This window comes from Gorilla gorilla, chromosome 12, assembly GCF_029281585.2.
Source record: "Gorilla gorilla gorilla isolate KB3781 chromosome 12, NHGRI_mGorGor1-v2.1_pri, whole genome shotgun sequence".
In the NCBI taxonomy this organism is placed as follows: domain Eukaryota; kingdom Metazoa; phylum Chordata; class Mammalia; order Primates; family Hominidae; genus Gorilla; species Gorilla gorilla.
The window spans coordinates 46,604,238-46,626,426 of NC_073236.2; the positions used below are offsets into that span (position 1 = coordinate 46,604,238).

The following is a 22,189-nucleotide window of genomic DNA, read 5'->3' on the forward strand; positions in this document are numbered from 1 at the left end:
GAGAGAGGAGTGGAAGGACTTTGTCTTGTGGCATGGGTGCCAGGTCAGCAGCAGTAGAATAGAGCACCAGATAGATTCCTAAGTTTTCCAACCCCAGGCCCTGACTCCCAGATGGGATGATATGTCTGGACATACTTGGAAATGGGGGGAATGAACTTCCCTGAGAGGAAGACTGTAAGCCTGGCTGGATTCACGACCTGCTGACAGTAGAGCCTGTGGGCTGTGAGGGAACAACAACGGTAACCAGGCAGCGGTTGCCATAGGCCTTGGGTGAGACCCAGTGTTGTGCTAGCTTTGGCTCTGACCCAGTGCAGTCCCAGTGGTGGTGGCCACAGGGGTTCATATGTCACCCCTCCCCAAGGTCTAGTCAGCTCAGCATGGACAGAGAGAGAGACTCTATTTGGGGGAAGGCAAGGAAAGAGAACAAGAGTCTATGCCAGGTAATCTAGGGAATTCTCCCAGATCTTACCCAAGACCACTGGGGTAGTACCTCTTCAAGTCTGCAAGAGTCACAGCATTATTGGGCTTGGGGTGCACCCTAATGCAGATACAGCTGCAATCATCAAAATCTTAGATCACAACACTCAATTCCCTTTGAATACTTGGAAAGCCTTCCCAAGAAGGACAGGAACAAATAAGCCAGACTGCAAAAACTATAATAAATTATCTAACCAGGCCGGGCATGGTGGCTCATGCCTGTAATCCCAGGATTTTGTGAGGCCAAGGTGGGTGGATTGCTTGAGCTCAGGAGTTCAAGACCAGCCTGGGAAACAAGTGAAACCCCATCTCTACCAAAAATGCAAAAAGTAGCTGGGTGTGGTGGCACATGCCTGTGGTCCTAGCTACTTGGGAGGTTCAGGTGGGAGGATTGCTAGAGCCCAGCAAGTCAAGGGTGCATTGAGCTGCAATCTCATCACTGCACACCAGCCTGGGTGACAGAGTGAGACCCTGTCTCAAAAAAAATTAATTAAAAAATAATTAAAAAATGAATATCTAAACTTTCAATGCTCAAACACTGACGATCATCCACAAACATTAAGACCATCCGGGAAAATGTGACCTAACCAAACTAACTAAATAAGGCACCAGTGGCCAATCCCAGACTGACAGAGATATGTGATCTTTCAGACACAGAATTCAAAATGGCTGTTCTGGGGAGGCTCAATGAAATTCTAGATAACACAGAGAAGGAATTCAGAATCCTATCACATGAATTTAACAAAGAGACTGAAATTATTAAAGAGAATCAAACAGAAATTCTGGAGCTGAAAAATTTAATTGACATCCTGAAGAATGCATCAGAGTTCCTCAACAGCAGAATTGATCAAGTAGAAGAAAGAATTAGTGAGTTTGAAGACAAGCTATTTGAAAATATACAATCAGAAGAGACAAAAGAAAAAAGAAAAAAGAGGGTGAAGCATGCCTACAAGATTTAGAAAATAGTCTCAAAAGGGCAAACCTAAAAGTTACAGGCCTTAAAGAGGAGATAAAAAGAGAGATCATGGTAGAAAGTGTACTCAAAGGGGTAATAACAGAGAATTTTCTTTTTCTATTTCTTTTTCTTTTTTTTTTTTTTTGAGATCGAGTTTCACTCTTGTTGCCTAGGCTGGAGTGCAATAGCACAATCTCTGCTCACTGCAACCTCTGCCTCCTGGGTTCAAGTGATTCTCCTGCCTCAGCCTCCCAAGTAGCTGGGATTACAGGCATGCACCACCATGCTGGGCTAATTTTGTATTTTAGGTAGAGATGGGGTTTCTCCATGTTGGTCAGGCTGGTCTGAAACTCTCGACCTCAGGTGATCCATCTGCCTCAGCCTCCTGAAGTGCTGGGATTACAGGTGTGAGCCACCAAGCCCAGCCAATAACAGAGAACTTTCTTCACTTAGAGAAATATATCAATATTCAAGTACAAGAAGGTTATAGAACACCAAGTAGATTTAACCCAAATAAGACGGCCTCAATACATTTAATAATTAAACTCCTAAAGGTCAAGGATAAAGAAGAAATACTAAAAGTGGCAAGAAAAAAGAAACAAATAACATACAAAGGAGCTCCAATACGTCTGGCAGCAGACTTCTCAGTGGAAACCGTGCAGGCCAGGAGAGAGTGACATGACATATTTAAAGAGCTGAAAAGCAACAACAGCAACAACTACCACAACAAACCCGCTTTTATCCTAGAATAGTATATCCAGTGAAAAAATCCTTCAAACATGAAGGAGAAATAAAGACTGTCTCAAACAAACAGAAGCTGAGGAACTTCATCAACAATAGACCTGTCCTACAAGGAATGCTAAAGGGAGTTCTTCGATCTGAAAGAAAAGGACGTTAATGAGCAATAAGAAATCATCTGAAGGTTAAAAAAAACACCTCATTGGTAATAGTAAGTACACACATAAACATAGAATATGATTACGCTGTAATTGTGGTGTGTAAACTATTCATACCTCGAGTAGAAAGACTAAAAGATGAGGGCAGGGCACAGTGGCTCACACCTGTAATCCCAGCACTTTGGGAGGCCGAGGCGGGTGGATCACGAGGTCAGGAGTTCGAGACCAGCCTGGCCAACATGGTGAAACCCTGTCTCTACTAAAAATACAAAAATTAGCTGGGCATGGAGGCACGCACCTGTAATCCCAGTTACTCAGGAGGCTGAGGCAGGAGAATCGCTTGAACCCAGGAGGCGGAGGTTGCAGTGAGCCAAGATCATGCCATTGCACTCCAGCCTGGGCGGCAGGGCAAGACTCCATCTCAAAAAAAAAAAAAAAAGACTAAAAGATGAACCTATCAAAAAATAACAACGGTTTTTCAAGATATAGACAATATAATAAGATATAAAAAGAAAAAACAAAATGTTAAAAAGTGGGGGGATGAAGGTAAAGTGTAGAATTTGTATTAGTTTTCTCTTTGCTGATTTGTTTTTACAGTGTTATGTTTTCATCAGTTTAAAATAATAAATTACAAGATGATATTTGCAAGCCTTGTGGTAACTTCAAATAAAAAAACCTAAAACAGATACAGAAAAAATAAAAAGCAAGAAATTAAAACATACCACCAGAGAAAATCACCTTCACAAGAAGGAAGGAAGGAAGGAACGAAGGAAGGAAGGAAGGAGGGAGGGAGGGAGGGACGGAGGGGAGGGGAGGGGAGGGAGGAAGGAAGGAAGATAGGTAGGTAGGAAGGACTACAAAACCACCAGGAAACAAGTATCAAAATTGAAGTAGTTAAGTGCTCACTTTTCAGTAATAATATTGAATATAAATGGACTAAACTCTCCAATCAAAAGACACTGTGGCAGAATAGATTAAAAAAAAAAAAAGACCCAACAACCTGTTGCCTACAAGAAACACACTTCACCTATAAAGATACACATAGATTGAAAATAAAGGGATTGGGAAAGGATATTTTATGCAAATGGAAGCCAAAAGAGAGCCAAAGTAACTATACTACATCATACCAAATAGATTTCAAGACAAAAACTATAAAAAATACAAAGAAGTTCATTATGTAATGAAAAAGGGTCCATTCATCAAGAGACTATAACAATTACAAATATGTATGCATCCAATACTAGAGCACCCAGATATATAAAGCAAGGAGGGAGGGGAGGAGAGGAGAGGGGAGGGGAGGGGAGAGGAGGAAAGGGAAGGGAATGGAAGGGAAGCTACAGGCCAATCTCTTGATAAACGTTGATGCAAAAATCCTCAACAACATACTAGCAAGCAAATTCACCAATACGTTAAAAAAGATCATTTATCATGACCAAGTGGGATTTATCCCAGGGATACAAGAATGGCTCAGTGTATGCAAAGCAATCAATGTAATACATCATATCAACAAAATAAAGGACAGAAATGATATGACTACTTCAATAGATGCTGAAAAAACATTTGATAATATTCAACATCTTGGCCAGGCACAGTGAGTGTCTTATGCCTGTAATCCCAGCATGTTGGGGGGCCAAGGTGAGAGAATCAGTTGAGGCCAACAGTTTGAAACCAGTCTGGCCAATATAGCAAGACTCCACCTCCACTAAAAATAAAAAATTAATCAAGTGTGGTGGCATGCCCCTGTAGTCCCAGCTATTCAGGAGGCTGAGATGGGAAAATCAATGTATTTTGTGATTTAAAAAAAAAACTCTCAAAAAACTGCATATAGACAGAACATACTTCAACATAATAAATACCATATATAACAGACCCACAGCTAGTATCATACTCAATGGAGAAAAACTGAAAGCCTTTCCTTTAAGACCTGGAACAAGAGAAGGATACCCACTTTCACCGCTGTTATTCAACAAGTACTGGAAGTCCTAGCTAGAGAAATTAGAGAAAAGAAGGAAATCAGAGAAGAGAAAGAAACAAAGGGCATTCAAATCGGAAAGAAGTCAAATTATTCTTGTTCGCAGATGATATGATCTTATATTTTAAAAATCTAATGACCTGCTCCCCCAAAAAAACTATTAGAACTGAAAAACAAATTCAGTAAAATTGGAGGATAAAAAACAAACATATAAAAATCAGTAGCATTTCTATATGCCAACAGCAAAAAATCTGAAAAATCAAGAAAGTAATCCTATTTACAATAGCTGCAAATAAAATAAAATACCTAGGAATTAACTTAACCAAAAAGGTGAAAGACCTCTATAATGAAAACAATAAAATACTGATGAAAGAAATTGAAGAGGACACCAATAAATAGAGGAATATTCCATGTTCATGGATTGGAAGAATCAATATTTTTTAAATGTCCATGCTACCCAAAGCAATCTACAGATTCAATGCAATCCCTATTAAATACCAATGACATTCTTCAAAGAAATAGAAAAAAATAATCCTAAAATTTATATGAAGCCACAAAAGACCCAGAATAGCCAAAGCTATCATGAGCAAAAAGAACAAAACTGGAGGAATCACATTACCTGACTTCAAATTATACTACAGAGCTATAGTAATTGAACAGCATGGTACTGGCATAAAAACAGATGCATAGACCACTAGAACAGAACAGAAAACCCAGAAACAAATCCACACAGTAGAGTGGACTCGTTATAACAATGGTGTCAAGAATATACATTGGGGAAAGGACGGTCTCTTCAATAAATGGTGCTGGGAAAGCTGAATATCCATACGCAAAAGAAAGAAACTAGACTTCTCTCTAACCATATACAAAAATCAAATCAAAATGGATTAAACACTTAAAATTAAGACCTCAAACTATGAAATTACTACAAGAAAATATTGGGAGAACTCTTCAGGACATTGGTCTGGGCAAAGATTTCCTGAGTAATACCTCATTTGCCAGCAAAGCAAAAATGGACAAATGGGATCACATTAAGTTAAAAAGCCCCTGCACCCCAAGGGAAAAAAATCAACAAAGTGAAGGGACAGCCCACAGAAGGGGAGTAATTATCTGCAAACTATCTATCTGACAAGGGATTAATAACCAAAACATAGGGCAGGTGCAGTAGCTCATGCCTGTAATCCCAGCACTTTGGGAGGCTGAGGTGGGTGGATCACCTGAGGTCAGGAGTTTGAGACCAGCCTGGCCACCATGGTGAAACTCCGTCTCTACTAAAAATACAAAAATTAGCTGGGCATGGTGGTGCGTGCCTGCTGTCACCCAAGCTGCAGTGCAGTGGCGTGATCTAAGCTCACTGCAACCTCTTCCTCCCGGGTTCATGCGATTTTCCTGCCTCACCCTCCTGAGTAGCTATTACAGGTGAATGCCACCATGCCCGACTAATTTTTGTATTTTCAGTAGAGACAGGGTTTCACCATGTTGGTCAGACTGGTCTTGAACTCCTGACCTCAGGTGATCCGCCTGCCTCAGCCTCCCAAAATGCTGGGATTACAGGCATGAGCCACCGGGCCCGGCCTATTCATGAATGTTTTAAATGCCGCCTAGAATGGTGAATCTTTTCCAGATTTACTTTGATCAGATCCATCAGAGGAATCCCTATCTATGGCAGCTGTAACATTACTAAATGCATTTTTTAAAAAAATTTTAAGGTGGACAGGAAGGAGGATTTATTGGTGAGTATTAAGAGGGGGCACCACAGTGGAAGCCCTCATGAGTGCAGGGCCTGCCACTTGCCCGGAGGACCACGACTAGGGATGTACTTGACCCCACAGCCATCTGGGATGAGCTGCTTCTCAGCCACCATGTCTTCAAATTCATCCGCATTGAACTTGATGATGACCCCACTTCTTTGAGATGTGGATCTTCTGTCCGCCAGGGAACTGGAACTTGGCCCTATGCAGGGCTTCAATCGCATGCTCCTTGTTCTGCAGCTTGGTGCGGATGGACATGATAACTTGGCCAATGTGAACCCTGGCCACAGTGCCCAGGGGCTTCCAAAGGCACTTCGCATACGCGCAGCCTGTCAGCCCCAGCACAGGACAACATCTTGTTGATGAAGATGACATGGAAGGGGTGGAGCTGCACTCGGATATGAAAGCCGTCTTTGCCACAACTTTTTACCATGTACTTATTGGCACAAATTCAAGCAGTCTCCAGGGCTTCAGAGGAGAGCCGTCCATATTCACCTGTCACCATGTGGCCACAGAGTGGAAACTCATCCACTTTTGCCTTCTTCTGCCCCAGGTCAAAGATGAGAATGATGGTATCAGGGACACCTCAGCAGAACTGAGGCTTTGGGTACGGCTTGTTCTTACAATACCGGTAACAACGGACGGGGCGGCGGCCCATGGCGATACCAGGATCTTCAGTGGCGCGCTTAAGAGAAAGAGCAATGCATTTCTTAAAACTTAAACTGGAGGTCAGGAGTTTGAGACCAGCCTGCCCAACACGGTGAAACCCCATCTCTACTAAAAAAAAATACAAAACTTAGCTGGGCGTGGTGGCAAGCGCCTATAATCCCAGCTACTCGGGAGGCTGAGGCAGGAGAATCGCTTGAACCTGGGAGGTGGAGGTTGCAGTGAGCCAAAATTGCGCCACTGCACTCCAGCTGGTCGACAAGAGCGAAACTCCATCTCAAAAAAAAAACAAAAAACTTAAAAGTCAAGATTGCTCCATGATCCATGGGCTGCAGAATGGACATTGTGTTAGCTGGTAGGAAAACATTAATCTACTTGTACATCTCCATCAGAGCTCTTGAGCGACTAGGTGCGTTGTCAATGAGCAGCAGAATTTGAAAGGAATCATTTTTCTGGACAAATGGCCTAGCTTTTGGCTTATCTTGGTTTTTGATATGCCTTCCTCACTACGCTTAATCATTTCTAGCTTTGATTTAAAGTGAGAGACATGCAACTCTTCCTTTCATGTGAACACTTAGAAGCCCTTGTAGGGTTATTAAGGTGCCTAATTTCAGTATTGTTGTCTCTAGGTGAACAGGGAACTCCGAGAAGAGGGAGAGAGACTGGGAATGGTGGGTCAGTGAAGCAGTCAGATAGAACAGACACATTCATCAATTAAGTTTGCTGTCTTGTATGAGCATGGCTTGCGGTACCCCAAAACAATTACAATAAGTAACATCAAAGATCACTGATCACAGATCAATATAACAGATATTATAATAATGAAAAAATTTGAAATATTGTGAGAATTACCAAAATGTGATACAGAGACATGAAGTGAGTACATGCTATTGGAAAAATGGTGCTGAGGCTGGCGCGATGGCTCATGCTTGTTATCCCAGCACTTTGGGAGGCTGAGGCGGGCAGATCATTTGAGGTCAGGAGTTCGAGACCAGCCTGGCCAACATGGTGAAACCCCATTTCTACTAAAAATACAAAAAAATTTAGCTGGGCGTGGTGGCACACACCTGTAATCCCAGCTACTAGGGAGGCTAAGGCAGGAGAATCATTTGAACCTGGGAGACGGAGTGTTCCCCAACCAAACTGAGGGTCGGGCTGCTATTTCTCATGGCCCAATAACAAGATGCAGATGAACTCGGGAGGAAGAGAGTTTTTATTTCTGCAACCAGTTACAGCAAGAAGGCCTGGAAATTATCGCCAGACCAACTCAAAATTACAAAGTTTTCCAGAGCTTGTCTACCTTCTAAGTTATATGTCTACGTGTAAGTGTGCATTCATCTAAAGACGTAAGTGATTAACTTCTTTTAATATATAACTAAGGTCTGAGTCCTGAAGACCTCCCTCTGGAGCCTCAGTAAATTTACTTAATCTAATTGGTCTAGATGTTGGGGTGATTTTTTTTTTTTTTTTTTGAGACGGAGTCTCACTCTGTCCCCCAGGCTGGAGTGCAGTGGCGCAATCTCAGCTCAATGCAAGCTCCCCCTCGGTGCCAGGGTGATTACCCTTATCTTGCCTCCCGCTAAGTCACGGAGGTTTGGGGAGTTCTTTCAGACCCCCAATAAACTTGTCTGTGGAGACCTGGGGAGTTTCTTCAGACCCGCAATAAAACTGGTTTAATCCTAAATGGGTCCTGTTGAGACATCCTTCGTTATGGGCTGGGTGCGGTGGCTCATGCCTGTAATCCAAACACTTTGGGAAGCTAAGGTGGGTGGATCACGAGGTCAAGAGATCGAGACCAGCCTGGCCAACATGGTGAAAGCCCGTCTCTACTAAAAATACAAAAATTAGCCGGGCGTGGTCATGCATGCCTGTAATCCCAGCTACTCAGGAGGCTGAGGCAGGAGAATCACTTGAACCTGGGAGGCAGAGGTTGCAGCAAGCCAAGATCCTGCTGCTGCACTCTAGCCTGGGTGACAGAGGAAGACTCCATCTCAAAAAAAAAAAAAAAAAAAATTCATTCATTATTTTGTCATGCTTTAAGGCCCAGGACAGGCCTAGGCAAAAGTTTTGATGGCCTTTTGTTACATCCCAGCCTTTGTATAAGGGCACTGGCTTTTAGTATTTAACTTCATTCAGTCATTACTGAAACAGTTGTTATGGAAGTCCGCATTAGTGAGACCTGGCCTGCCACAGGAGGTTGCAGGGAGCTGAGATCGTGCCACTGTACTCCAGCCTGGGTGGCAGTGTGAGACTCTGTCTCAAAAAAGAAAAATGATGCAGAAAGATTTGTTTGACACAGGGTGGGCATAAACTTTCAATTTGTAAAAAACATAGTATCTGTGAAGTACAATAAAATGTAGTGCGATAAAATGAGGTATGCTTGGATAGCAAAACATCATGTTGTACCTAGTAAATGTATACAATTTTTATTTGTGAATTATACCTCAATAAAGCTGGACAAATGAACTGTATTTGCAACATGGTAGGAATATATGCATTGGACACTAATGCAAATGGAATTTTCAGTGACTTGGTGAAAATGTTATACCACTGAACAAAAAAAAATGTACGGTAAAATGAAGTAAAATGTGAAAATCCCTAATAAATGCAGAAATATGAACTGCTTATCCAAAAGAGAAAAGTCTTTTGAGTTCCTCAAGAAGATTCTGTCTTTGGATGCTTTGTGCGGTGGATGCCGGGCACCTGTATCCGAGCACTTTGGGAGGCCGAGGCAGATGGATCACTGGAGGCCAGGAGTTCAAGACCAGCCTGTCCAACATGGTGAAACCCCGTCTCTACTAAAAATACAACAATAACCCGGGTGTGATGGCATGTACCTGTAATCCCAGCTACTCAGGAGGCTGAGGCACAAGAATTGCTTGAACCTGGGAGGCAGAGGTTGCAGTGAGCCAAGATTGCAGCACTGCAGTCCAACCGGGACCACAGAGTGAAACTCCGTCTCAAAAAGAAAGAAAGAAAAAGAAGGTTCTCTCTTTGGGCACTCCTTTTCAATATATTCAACGTAAATGGATTAATGATACCATTTTTACTAGGTGAGTATGTTTGGGCAAGTTGCTTCAGTGCTCATTCTCTTGGTTTCCTTTTTTTTTTTTTTTTTTTGAGACAGGGTCTTTCTCTGTCACCTAAGCTGGAGTGCAGTGGAGTGAACATAGCTCACTGCAGCCTCCAACACCTAGCCTCAAGAGATCCTTCTGCTTCAGTCTCCCAAATAGCTGGGACTACTGGCATGCACCACCAAGCCTGGCTAGTTTTTAATTTCTTTTTTTTTGTAAGCACAGGGTGTTGCTATGTTGCCCAGGCTGGTCTTGAACTACTGGGCTCAAGTGATCCTCCCACCTCAGCCTCTCAAAGTTTTGGATTACAGGCATGAGCCATGGTACCTGGCTGTCTTTTGCTTTCCTTATCTGTAAAAACTGAGGATAATAACAGTACCCTTATAAAGTTGGTGGAAGAATGATATTAGTTAATACAAATGAAGTGCTAACAGAAAGAGCTTTGGAACACAGCAAGTACTTGTTAGCTATGGCTATTGTTATCAACACACTTTTCAAGGCAAACTTGTGGTTTCACCTATCACCTGAGATATATGACTTCTAAGTCCATCAGATCTTCTCTTTTGGTTTTTATTTTTAAATTAATTAAATATTATTATTATTATTTTTTGAGACAGAGTCTGCTCTGTCGCCCAGGCTGGAGTGCACTGGCACGATCTCAGCTCACTGCAACCTCCACCTCCCAGGTTCAAGCAATTCTGGTGCCTCAGCCATCCAAAGAAGCTGGGATTACAGGCGTGCACCACCATACCCAGTTAATTTTTGCATTTTTAGTAGAGATAGGGTTTCACCACGTTGGCCAGGCTGGCCTTGAACTCCTGGCCTCAAGCAATCCGCCCATCTGGGCCTTCCAGTGTGCTGGGATTACAGGCGTGAGCCATCGTGCCTGGCCCTCTTTTCGTTTTAGAGATAGGAATCTCATTCTCTTCCAGAGGCTGGAGTGCAAAGGCATGAACATAACTCATTACAGTCTCCAATCCTGGGCTAAAGGGATGTTTCCCCCTCTGCCTTTGGAGTAGCTGGGCCTCAGAACTGTGCCACAACTACTGACTTCCATCAAGACCTTTGTCCTACCATTTCATCTTCCTACTAGGCTATCCCCACATGGATAGATAAATGGTACCTCAAGTGAAAGAAATCAACTACCTAAAATAGGATTTTCCACTCCAAACTAGATTTTCTTTACATGTCATTTCTGTTAATGTGGGTCACACACACTGGTAAGCTCAGAATCATCTTTTTCTTTTCTTTTATTCACATCCAATATGGTTGAAATAAAACAAAACAAAATGCTGTTTTTCCTTTTTTAGAAAGGCAACACTTGTTCATTATATCAAAATTTAGAAAATATGGAGAAACAAAAAGGATAAAAAATTATCCACAACCAAAATAGCCCAAATTTCCAGTTAAAAATGTCAACGCATTTCATATTTGTCCACATAATTAAGACTGTAATGTTTACACAAATGTGAGCTTTTAAAATCTAAAAGGTTCTCACTATTAAAAATGTTTTGTTAAATTTTGTTTTAAAAGTAAGATTTAAATATCCAAATTCCCAAAATAGACATTTTTGAAGATTTGGAAAATACAGACGGCTCAAAATCTTGACATTATTACTGTTAAATTTTGGTATGGTCTGTTATTCTGCTAGTGAAATATATATAGATTTGGGGGGGGCTATTCCTTTTCCTTTTTTTTTGAGACAAGGGTCTCACTCTGGTGCCCAGGATGGAATGCAGTGGCGCTATCACAGTTCATTGTAACCTGGAACTCCTGGACTCGAGGGATCCTCCCGCCTCGACCTCCCAAAGTGCTGGGGCTACCAGCTTGAGCCACTGTGCCAGGCGAATGGCTATTCCTATATATACAGTTGACCCTTGAATAACATGGGTTTGAACTGCCTCGGTCCACTTATAAGCCGACAGAAAATACAGTATTGGAGGGGCCTGCATATAGAGAGGTCTGACTTTTCCTCTAAGTGTTCCATCCGCAGGACTGACAGCGGGATTTGAGAATGCGCGGACTTCTTCTTCTTCTTCTTTTTTTTTTTTTTTTGGAAGTCTTACTCTCGCCCAGGCTGGAGTGCAGTGGCGCGATCTCAGCTCACTGTAACCCTCGCCTCTCAGTTTCAAGCGATTCTCGTGCCTCAGCCTCCCAAGTAGCTGGGATTACAGGGGCCTACCTCCACGCCCAGGTAATTTTTTGTATTTTTAGTAGAGATGGGCTTTCGCCATGTTGGCCAGGCTGGTCTCGAACTCCTGACCTCAGGTGATCCGCCCGCCTCGGCCTCCCAAAGTGCTGGGATTACAGGCGTGAACCACAGCGCCCGGCGGAATGCGTGGATTTTGGCATAAGACGGTGGTTCTGGAACCAATCCCCCGCCGAGATGACTGTTTAAAAAATTGTAATTGTCCAAAACTTAATATTTGTGGCCTTTTTCATTATGCAGTTCTAAATCTCCCTTTTTTTTTTTTTTTTTTTAATTCAGACGGAGTCTCCCTCTGTCGCCCAGGCGGCGCAATCTCGGCTCACTGCAACCTCCGCCTCCCGGGTTCAAGCGATTCTCCTGCCTTAGCCTCCCGAGTAGCTGGGACTACAGGCGTCCGCCACCACGGCCGGCTAATTTTTTGTATTTTTAGTAGGGACGGGGTTTCACTGTGCTAGCCAGGATGGTCTCGATTTCCTGACCTCATGATCCGCCCGCCGTGGCCTCTCAAAGTGCTGGGATTACAGGCGTGAGCCACCACGCCCGGCCCTCATTTAATAAGATATGAATTAAAAATGTATGCTTTAGTATTCACACATGTCCGATGCAACGTATTTAACCAGTCATCTCCAGAAACTTTGTTCCAGTTTACACGTTCACCAAATTGGCCTGAGTGCTTTTTTCTTCCAATGCATTGAGCACTTATAATTTAGAACAAGTGACCAAAACGCTTAAGAGCCCATCACGGAAATTGTTAGCTGCTGGAAATCTACGCCCTAGGCTGTGGACACTGGCGGCCGAAATCTGATCCCGGCTTGCCAAGACACCCTCAGACCACAGGGCGCTGCCAAGAGCCTGGCCGAGTGCAGCTCGAGCGCCGACGTCGCCAACGTGGCGCACAGTGCTGACGCAGTACGCAAGTTCGTCACAGCGGTTCTCCGCCGGCTACGCCGCTGCGTCACTGGTTTGCAGGCGCTTTCCTCTTGGAAGTGGAGACTGCTGGGGGGCTGAGCGCTGGTCTCACGCGCCTCGGGAGCCAGGTTGGCGGCGCGATGAGGCGCAGCAAGGCCGACGTGGAGCGGTACATCGCATCGGTGCAGGGATCCACCCCGTCGCCTCGACAGGTGAGTGGGTCTCGAAGAGACCAGCGGCCTCGACCTGGCCGGGCGGCGGCCTCGCGCGGCTCCAGCGTCATGGCTTCCGACGGGCGCTGCTCCCTGGCGCGCTCTGTTGAGGCGCCGGCCGGCTGGCGCAGTCCTGTGGGCGGCGTGGCGCTTGCAAGCGCAGGAAGAGTCCTGGGGGGACAGCGGTGGGCGGGAGACCGTTGGCGCCGGCGCTTCCTCTTTCTCCCGGCTTGTTCCCGACGGTGCTCGCTCGTGGGCCCGCCCTGGCCCGGGCTTTCTGGCCTATTGCGCGCCGCGTAGTACCCGCGCGGCCTAGTTCTCGGGGGCTTGGGCACCCGGGTGCTGTATCGGCGGGTTTCTTGCCATCTCCTGGACATTTACTTTATATGCTGCGGCGGAGGTCGTACCTCCTTGGCTTGGAGGGACCCAGTGGGGACTGACGCAGCTCCGGGTGAGTTTTGGTGGCTGTGTCGAGTGACAACGTAGGCATCTCAGCGCGGACATTTGCAATGGCCCGACGGCGCAAATGACACGGAAAGTCCCCTTGTTTTGAGTATGAGGTGTTTGTCGCTGTCTCTTTGTAAGGGTCCAGCTCCGCTCCACTCCTCATACTCACCTCCCTCGCCCCCCTCCCCGCCCGGAACACTTTGGTAGCTGCCTTTGCTTAAAAAAAAAAAGAAATTCTAAAGTTCTTACAAATCGTTAGCATGGCTTACAATTTTTAACCTTTTCCACAAAGTTTTTAGGGTATTTTTCCTCTTTACAGGTAAATAATGTGATCTATTTTGGATTCAATAAGACTTTGGTAATTGGATCTAAAGAGTGACGGAAGAAGCTATTAAAGGTGGATGTGCACAGAATCTTGAGTCAGTTTGCTTTGGCTTGAATAATCACAGCACTGTCGTTTATAAGCTGGGTATTTGGGGCCAGTTACACTTTTCATCCATAGATGGAGTTGTAACATTAATAGAATTTGATAGGATGATCCATTTTAAACATTTAGGATATTGCTTGACACATAGGACTAAATGTTAGCTACAAGTCACTTTTTATTGTTGATGCTAAAAGGATATTGGCGGGGCGCAGTGGCTTACGCCTGTAATCCCACCACTTTGGGAGGCCGAGGAGGGCCTATTGCCTGAGGTCAGGAGTTCGAGACCAGCCTGGCTAACATGTTGAAACCTCGTCTCTACTAAAAATACAAAAAAAGTTAGCCGGGCGTGGTGGCGCATGCCTGTAGTCCCAGCTACCCGGGAGGCTGAGGCAGGAGAGTCGCTTGAACCCGGGAGGCGGAGGTTCCAGTGAGCCGAGATCGCGCTACTGCACTCCAGCCTGGGCGACAGAGGGAGACTCCAAAAAAACAAAAACAAAAACAAAAAAAACCCGGAAACTCACGGATGACCATGATTATAATAGTAGCATAATTGTGTCTCTTATCGTAACTAAGCATAGGTTAGTGCATGCACAGTGCTGACGCCTATGCTGTGCACATGCTCCACTATGCCTGGCTATTTTTTTTCCCCTGGAGACAGGATCTTGTTGTGTTGCACAGGCTGGTTTCAAACTCTTGGCCTCAAAGCTAGCCTCCCACCTTGGTCTCTGAAAGTGCTAGAATTAGATAGAATTAAAGGTGTGACCAACTGCACCCAACTTATTTATGATGATGATGATGGTGATGATGATGATGATGATGATGTTTGGGAGATGGAGTCTCGCTCTGTCGCCCAGGCTGGAGTGCAATGGCACGATCTCAGCTCACTGCAACCTCTGGCTCACTGCAACCTCCACCTCCTGGGTTCAACTGATTCTCGTGCCTTAGCCTCCCGAGTAGCTGGGATTACAGGCACCCGCCATCATGCCTGGCTAATTTTTGTATTTTTGTCAAGACGGGGTTTCACCATGTTAGCCAGGCTGGTCTCAAACTCCTGACCTCAGGTGATCCGCCCACTTCGGCCTCCCAAAGTGCTGGGATTACAGGCATGAGCCGCTGCACCCAGCTCTATTTTTTGTTTTGTGATAGGAAATTATAAAACATGGAATTATGCATTTGTCAGCCTTTAAAAAAACTTTTAAGTGAATGAAAATGGCGTATTTGAAAACTTAGGACAGATTTTTACTACTTTTGAAAAAATGTTGGAAAATATTTCTGTATGAAAAGTAAAACAACTTTCAATTTTTTTTAGAAGTCAATAAAAGGATTCTATTTTGCAAAGCTGTATTATGAAGCTAAAGAATATGATCTTGCTAAAAAGTAAGTACAGACTGTAACATGTATTTGTTTTTTTTTTAAATCAATGCCTTTTCTCATTTTCTTCTTTGAAATTGGTAAAAATATGTTCTTAGTAGTTCTTCCTAAGTGTATTCTGGAATAAGGGATTTATCACTCAGACTGATGCTAAGGACCAGCCTAGATTCCATTGAGATTGAAACTGTAATTAGTGTTTTCTGCATGCTGCTGCTTTATACCAAGGGCAAGAAATTGTTTGGCTTCAAATACTTTTTCTAAAAATTGTCTTCTGTTGGAGTAGAAGAGGACCATGCCTATATCTTAATTTGTTTTTGGTTAGATATCTGATACCTTAATCAGATGGAAAATAGCAATGAATAAAAAATTAAACCGTAATTGTAAGGCAGGAGAATAGCTTGCATAAAAGATCTTTAATTGACACAATATGTGATGCTCTAAGGCTCTATCCTAGGGATAAGAAGCTTGGTGATTCTGATTTCCTGACTTGGAGTGGATTAAAGCAAGAAATTAAGAGGGAGGCAGGCTTTTTTTTTTTTTTTTTAGGCAGTATCTGTCTCTCTTGCTCAGGCTGGAGTGCAGCAGCTGGCTCCATCTTTGCTCACTGTAACCTCTGCCTTCTGGGCTCAAGCGATCTTCCCACCTCAGCGCCCCAAGTAGCTGGGGATACAGATGAGCACCACCACCCCTGGCTAAGGTTTGCATTTTTTGGTAGAGACAGGTGTCACTATGTTGCCCAGGCTAGTCTTGAACTTCTGAGCACAGCAGTCTGCCTGCCTCGGCCTCCCATAGTGTTGGGACTACAGGTGTGTGTTACTGCTCCCAGCTGGGAGGCAGGCTTTTAAGGGCATCCAAGGGAAGATGGACATGCTGGTAAGAAAGGAAAATGGTGGTACATAAATTATGTAACTAGCAGCACTGTGACTGTTAACTCTTGTACCTTTTTACTGAGAGACTTTAATCCCTTAGTTTGGGTCTGGCCTAATTTCTCTGATCGTAATACTGTCAAGGAACCTAGAGGATATTTACTTATTTTAGTTGTTACTTGATTTGAGAAATGGAAATTTCCTGTATTTGGTACTGTAATTAGTAATTTTTCTTCTGTTCGATTTTAGCTGGATATAGTACTGTTAGAAATTACTTTCTTGCTTAAAGGGTAAATATATTTCCCTTTGGTGTTTGGGAAATTGTTGCTGTTTAGTATTTTGCATTATGATAACTTTAAAAATGTTTACTATAATCACTTCTAATTTATTTGCAAAACTGTTAGTGCTTTATTAAAATGTGATCAGGAAAAAAAGCAATTTATATGTTCATTTCTTATGTGTGGATAACACTAGAGAAAAATTTGGTAAATGTGACATTTAATGGTAAAATGAGTATGTGGTCAACTCTATGTACGTGTTTTTAAGTATTATCTATTTCTATGAGTACTTCTGAGTTATCTGCGTAAATAGTGGTAGTTTTGAGTAACAATATAGACGAGTTTAGTAGTTGCTTTGGTTTAAGATGTATTCTTCGGTTAGCATTTAAAAGTACAGTTCTAAGTTTAATTTACTTTTGTATTACTTTTAAAAAACAGATACATATGTACTTACATTAATGTGCAAGAGAGGGATCCCAAAGCTCACAGATTTCTGGGTCTTCTTTATGAATTGGAAGAAAACACAGACAAAGCTGTTGAATGTTACAGGGTAAGTTACAGGATTCAAATATAGCCTTTGCATAGCCAAACACATGATGCCCAGAGAAATTTATATAAGTAAGTCAAATATATTTTATGAATATCATAAAACAGACATTGGTATCATAGTACAATTACGTGACACAGCTTAGAACAGATTTAGAATTGTTTAACACCTATAAATTGTAAGTCTAACACGGTCAGAAATGGTGTTCTTTTGTGTTTTTTGCATTCAAATGACACAAATATAATTTTTATTTGATTCATTTCCAGAGAATTCCAAGACACTTTTATTTTAACACCTTTGAAGTAACATGTTTTCTCTAGAAGTAGAATTTTTTAAGGGTTGGAGTGATAATTTTTTAACCTTTATATATAAGTATATATACTCCTACATACATACATACAATTTATTTACTAATCTTTAATTTCTTTTCTGATATTAGCGTTCAGTAGAATTAAACCCAACACAAAAAGATCTTGTGTTGAAGATTGCAGAATTGCTTTGTAAAAATGATGTTACTGATGGAAGAGCAAAATACTGGGTTGAAAGAGCAGCTAAACTTTTCCCAGGAAGTCCTGCAATTTATAAACTAAAGGTAAACAAACAAAACATAAAGGGAGAAAACTTAAGACATAACCATTTCTAATATTTGGAGTTTAAATTACTTTTCAATAGCAAACCTTAAGCCCAGGTGTTTGTGTTTCCTTTAAAAATTTTCTTTTAAAAAGTCTGTTAAAACCTTTCTGAGCATCTACTGTCTTATTAGGCATTGTTATACTTTATAAGTGATCTCATTTACCTTTCTGGAATAATTAATATTTTAGGGATTTTACAGTTTAGTAGCTGTAAATAAGTAGAACTAAGATTTACAATAACTTCCGTCTGGTATACAATTTTTGCTTCATTAAGTGAAAATTACCTACAGGATGACAATTTAGGGATATTTTAAAGAAGTGTTTTCTAATAACTATTGTCTGAAAGTAGAAGGGATTGCATTTTGAGATAGTAAGGTTTTCAATCAAAAGACAAAAGGTGGTTTCTGTAGTATATAAGACGTAATTACTAAAAATGGTAGGAAGTTCTTGCTAGTGTGTTGACTGGTCCTGATATTCTTTATAGAGTAAAATATAGTTTACTAAGTAACTGTTCTGGAGAAAATCTACACAAATATGTTTGGCAAACATTTAAAATTTATATTGTAATGTTTTATATATTAATGTATACTTTATTGTGTATGTACAATATTAAATTATAAATGTATATTTGCCTTTAGCCTCCTTCTATCCCCATTATATATGTTTCTGATAGAAATTTAAAAAATTTTAATTTTGAAATAATTATAGATTTTTTTGCACAGGAAGTTGCAAAGATTGTACAGAAAGATCCTATATGCTACTTCATTTTTCCCCAATGCTTATACAGGTTGACCATTTAAAATCCGAAATCCTAAATGCTCCAAAATCTGAAATTTTTTGAGCACTGACATGATGCTCAAAGAAATGCTCATTGGAAAATTTTGGATTTCAGATTTTCAGATTTGGGATGCTCTACCTGCTAAGTATCCTGCAAATATTCCAAAGTCTGAAAAAATTCAAAATCTGAAATACTTCTGGTCTCAAGCATTTTGCATAAGGGATACTCAACCTGTTTAACCCGACCAAAGCACAATATCAAAATCAGGAATTTTGACATTGGTACAATGTGTATGTATAGTTTTCTTTCATTTTAACATGTGTAGATTCATACCACCACTGCAGTCAAGATACAGAACTACTCTATTACCACAGAGGTCTTCCTCATGCTGCCCCTTTTGTAGTCATGCTATTTACTTCTCTTCACTGTGCCTGACCTCTGGCAACCATTAATCTGTTCTCCATCTTTATACTTTGGTGATTTCAAAATGTTATGTAAATGTCATCATGAAGTATGTGACTTTTTTTCTTTTTTCATTTTTTTTGAGACGGAGTCTCGCTCTATTGCCCAGGTTAGAGTTCACTGGCGCAATCTTGGCTCACTGCCACCTCTGCCTCCCAGGTTCAAGTGATTCTCCTGCCTCAGCCTTCCGGGTAGCTGGGACTACAGGCACATGTTACCATGTCCCGCTTATTTTTGTATTTTTAGTAGAAATGGGGTTTCACCATGTTGGCCTGGCTGGTCTCGAACTCCTGACCTCATGTGATCTGCCTGCCCCAGCCTCCCAAAGTGCTAGGATTACAGGAGTGAGCCACTGCACCCAGCCAAGCACATGACGTTTTGAGGTTGGCTTGTTCAGTCAGCATAATACCATTTGTGATCCATATTAAGTTTTGTATATCCATAGTTGGTTCCTTTACTTCTGAGTAGTATTTCATGGTCCACAATTTAACCATTCACTTTTTTTTTTTTTTTTTTTTTGGGACAGAGTCTTGCTCTGTCGCCCATGCTGGAGTGCAGTGGTGCTATCTCGGCTCACTGCAACTTCTGCCTCCCGGGTTCTCAGGTGATCCACCCACTTTGGCCTCCCAAAATGCTGGGATTACAGGTGTGAGCCACTGTGCCCAGCCTTAACCATTCACTTTTGAGGGGCATTTTGGTTATTTCTAGGTTTTGGCTATTGTTCAACTGCTATGAACAATCATGTCCAGATTTTTGAAGCTGAAAAAGCATTGAAGATGCTTCCAAAGATAAATATTACTGATAAGTTTTTCTCCCCAGTAATAAGCAGCTGGATTTTAAATATTAGTCTAAAACGTGAGGTCTAATTGTGCAGATTTCTTTACTCTCTTAGGTGTTATGCCTCAAACATAATTCCCATATTGGGCGTGGCAATCCAGTTAATCTGGTGTCAGTAGTGTTGAAGAACATATGTAATGGTAGGAGATTCTTTTCTTGCAGTGTAACAAGTTAGATACTTTGAAGCATTCTTTAAAGATTTTCTTTAATAACTTGAAGGCACTGTTACACCTTTCCTGTATCAGATTTTTTTTTTTTTGGAATTGAAATCCATGAGATTCATAACTGTCATGCAAAGTAATTCCATTTCTCCTAAAATTTAAGGCTTGCTAAGGTAAACAGTTTCTGACATTTGTTTAATGAATGAGAGTATTACTGTTGAGAAGGCTTTTTCTCTCAAGTATGAGATAGAACTTTTTAAAAGCACTCATAGTGGTTTTTAAAAAAATTTTTAACATAGAGTCAAAGACTAGGGCTTTTGCAATAGGGAGAGGCCAGGGTATCATCCATCTCATCCAGAAGAGGAGAAATTGATAAAGGAGAGAGGGGAATGAAATACAGAGTACTAATGGGCGGCTTGGTCTTGAGAGTTGGGGAAAGACGAGTTTAAGTAGGTAAGGTAAAATGGAATTTATATGTGATAGCATCAGGTTTCTCAGTGAAGGATGAATCTAGGTTATAAGTTGAAAGTGAGGGTCAAAGGAAGGTATGGGGAAGTTGGGGAAATAGGAGGAGGTGTGAAGTGTCAGGGAGTGGAGAAAGTGAGTCTGTTAGTACTAAAATGGTATTTTGTTTTAGGCAGCACCAGCTTGATGGTTGAGATAATGCAAATGAAATCAGTTAGCTTGGGGTTATGATTTCCCAAATCTAAGCACACAGAAACCAGTTGGGAGGATTCTTCTGAGGAAAAGAGGGAATCAGTTGAAGGGATCTGTAAGCAAACAGTAATTATGGATATAAGGGATTATAGCATTTTTTGCCTGACAGAAGAAAGTGTGTGTATTTATATGTGTTTACAGGTGTTTAAAACTTCATGATGTTATTGTCTTGAAGGGAACTTGTCATGTGGTGGAGAAGTATATTTCTGAAAGTAAGGTTATGTAGGCCCTCAGTGAGGTGGAAGAATAAGAAGGATGGTATGGTGGTTTCGGTGGTATAACCAAAATGCAGATTTTGAAGACCTGTGTCAGTGGCAAGTGGATGGTTGAGGTTGGAGTAGAGGATAACATCACTGGAGATGAGGTGATTAAGGAACTGAGTAGTCAGCCTGGGCAACACGGCAAGACCCCATCTCTACAGAACGTTAAAAAAAAATTAGCCGGGCATGGTGGTGCATGCCTATGGTCCTAGCTTCTTGAGAGGCTGATGGAAGAGCATCGCAAATGAGAAGTGAGTGGCCACAAACCCTACCTCCTCTCCTTGTATGTAAGTTCAGAGAGAAAAAGCCATCATGGTAGTGGGGGTTATCCTGAGATGATACTGTCTTCATTTAAGGTCAGGAGGTGATGACAGTGCTTTGAGATGATGATGAAGGTAATAGAACAGTGGGAGGAGAGGGGATGCGGGATTGAGTCAGATTTAAGGAGATACAGAGCAGTTTGAGCATAAGGACCTTGTTGCTGAGGATTGACTGGGGAGGTCTGGGCTTCTGGTGGTGACTCAGATGGACAGGGATGTGTGGCAATAGTCCTGGTAGTCTCTGAAGAGAGTATGAGCTACTGCAGTAATCACAGATGCTTTTCTTCACATACAGTTCTTGAGGCTTAGTTTCTGGGTTGTAAGCAACTCTCAGAAGGGATGAATAAGGTATATAGGATGGTGTTTTTGGTGGCATCATCATAAAACTAGACATAGTGGAATGGTGCTCTTTGGGAGCATGACTTGTTTAAAATTGCACAAGTGTTACTCTAATAATTTTTCTTTTTCCCCTCTAAATAGGAACAGCTTCTAGATTGTGAAGGTGAAGATGGATGGAATAAACTTTTTGACTTGATTCAGTCAGAACTTTATGTAAGACCTGATGACGTCCATGTGAACATCCGGCTAGTGGAGTTGTATCGCTCAAATAAAAGATTGAAGGATGCTGTGGCCCACTGCCGTGAGGCAGAGAGGAACATAGCTTTGCGTTCAAGTTTAGAGTGGAATTCGTGTGTTGTACAGACCCTTAAGGTAGATAAAAGCTATTGGGTCTTTACATTTCTATGTAGGCAATTAGCATACATCTTTTTGTACTAAAGCAGCAGTGCCCCGCAGGACTTAAATTTCTTTTATTTATGTAGAACAGTTATAAAATGAAATTTTTACCAGGATCAGTTAAATTTATAATGGGAAGATTGGGGAGATAACTATGATAAATGTATATAATTTTGGTGTTTCATAAGGTTGATATAAAAATCAATATAGTTTCACAAACGTGGTTGGAG

At 41.9% G+C, this 22,189-nt stretch overlaps 1 protein-coding gene and 1 pseudogene across 4 annotated transcripts in view; one reads left to right on the top strand and one right to left on the bottom strand.

Annotated features, from left to right (window-relative positions):
- Positions 1-6,068: 6,068 nt before the first annotated feature.
- LOC101135601 (large ribosomal subunit protein uL16-like) lies at positions 6,069-6,727 on the bottom strand (annotated as a pseudogene).
- Positions 6,728-12,912: 6,185 nt separating this feature from the next.
- LOC101136692 (E3 SUMO-protein ligase RanBP2) overlaps positions 12,913-22,189 on the top strand; it is a 57,126-nt gene continuing 47,849 nt past the window's right edge. For 2 of the 4 annotated variants that reach the window (XM_055378353.2, XM_055378354.2), the window contains exons 1-5: positions 12,943-13,121; positions 15,305-15,372; positions 16,949-17,060; positions 17,497-17,649; positions 21,705-21,935. In XM_055378353.2, coding sequence (XP_055234328.1) covers positions 13,050-13,121; positions 15,305-15,372; positions 16,949-17,060; positions 17,497-17,649; positions 21,705-21,935 — 636 coding nt within the window. In that variant the 5' untranslated portion in view covers positions 12,943-13,049. Of the gene's footprint in view, positions 13,122-15,304; positions 15,373-16,948; positions 17,061-17,496; positions 17,650-21,704; positions 21,936-22,189 lie in introns of all 4 variants that reach the window. The other 2 variants (XM_031007937.3, XM_031007938.3) reach the window with 2 other exon arrangements.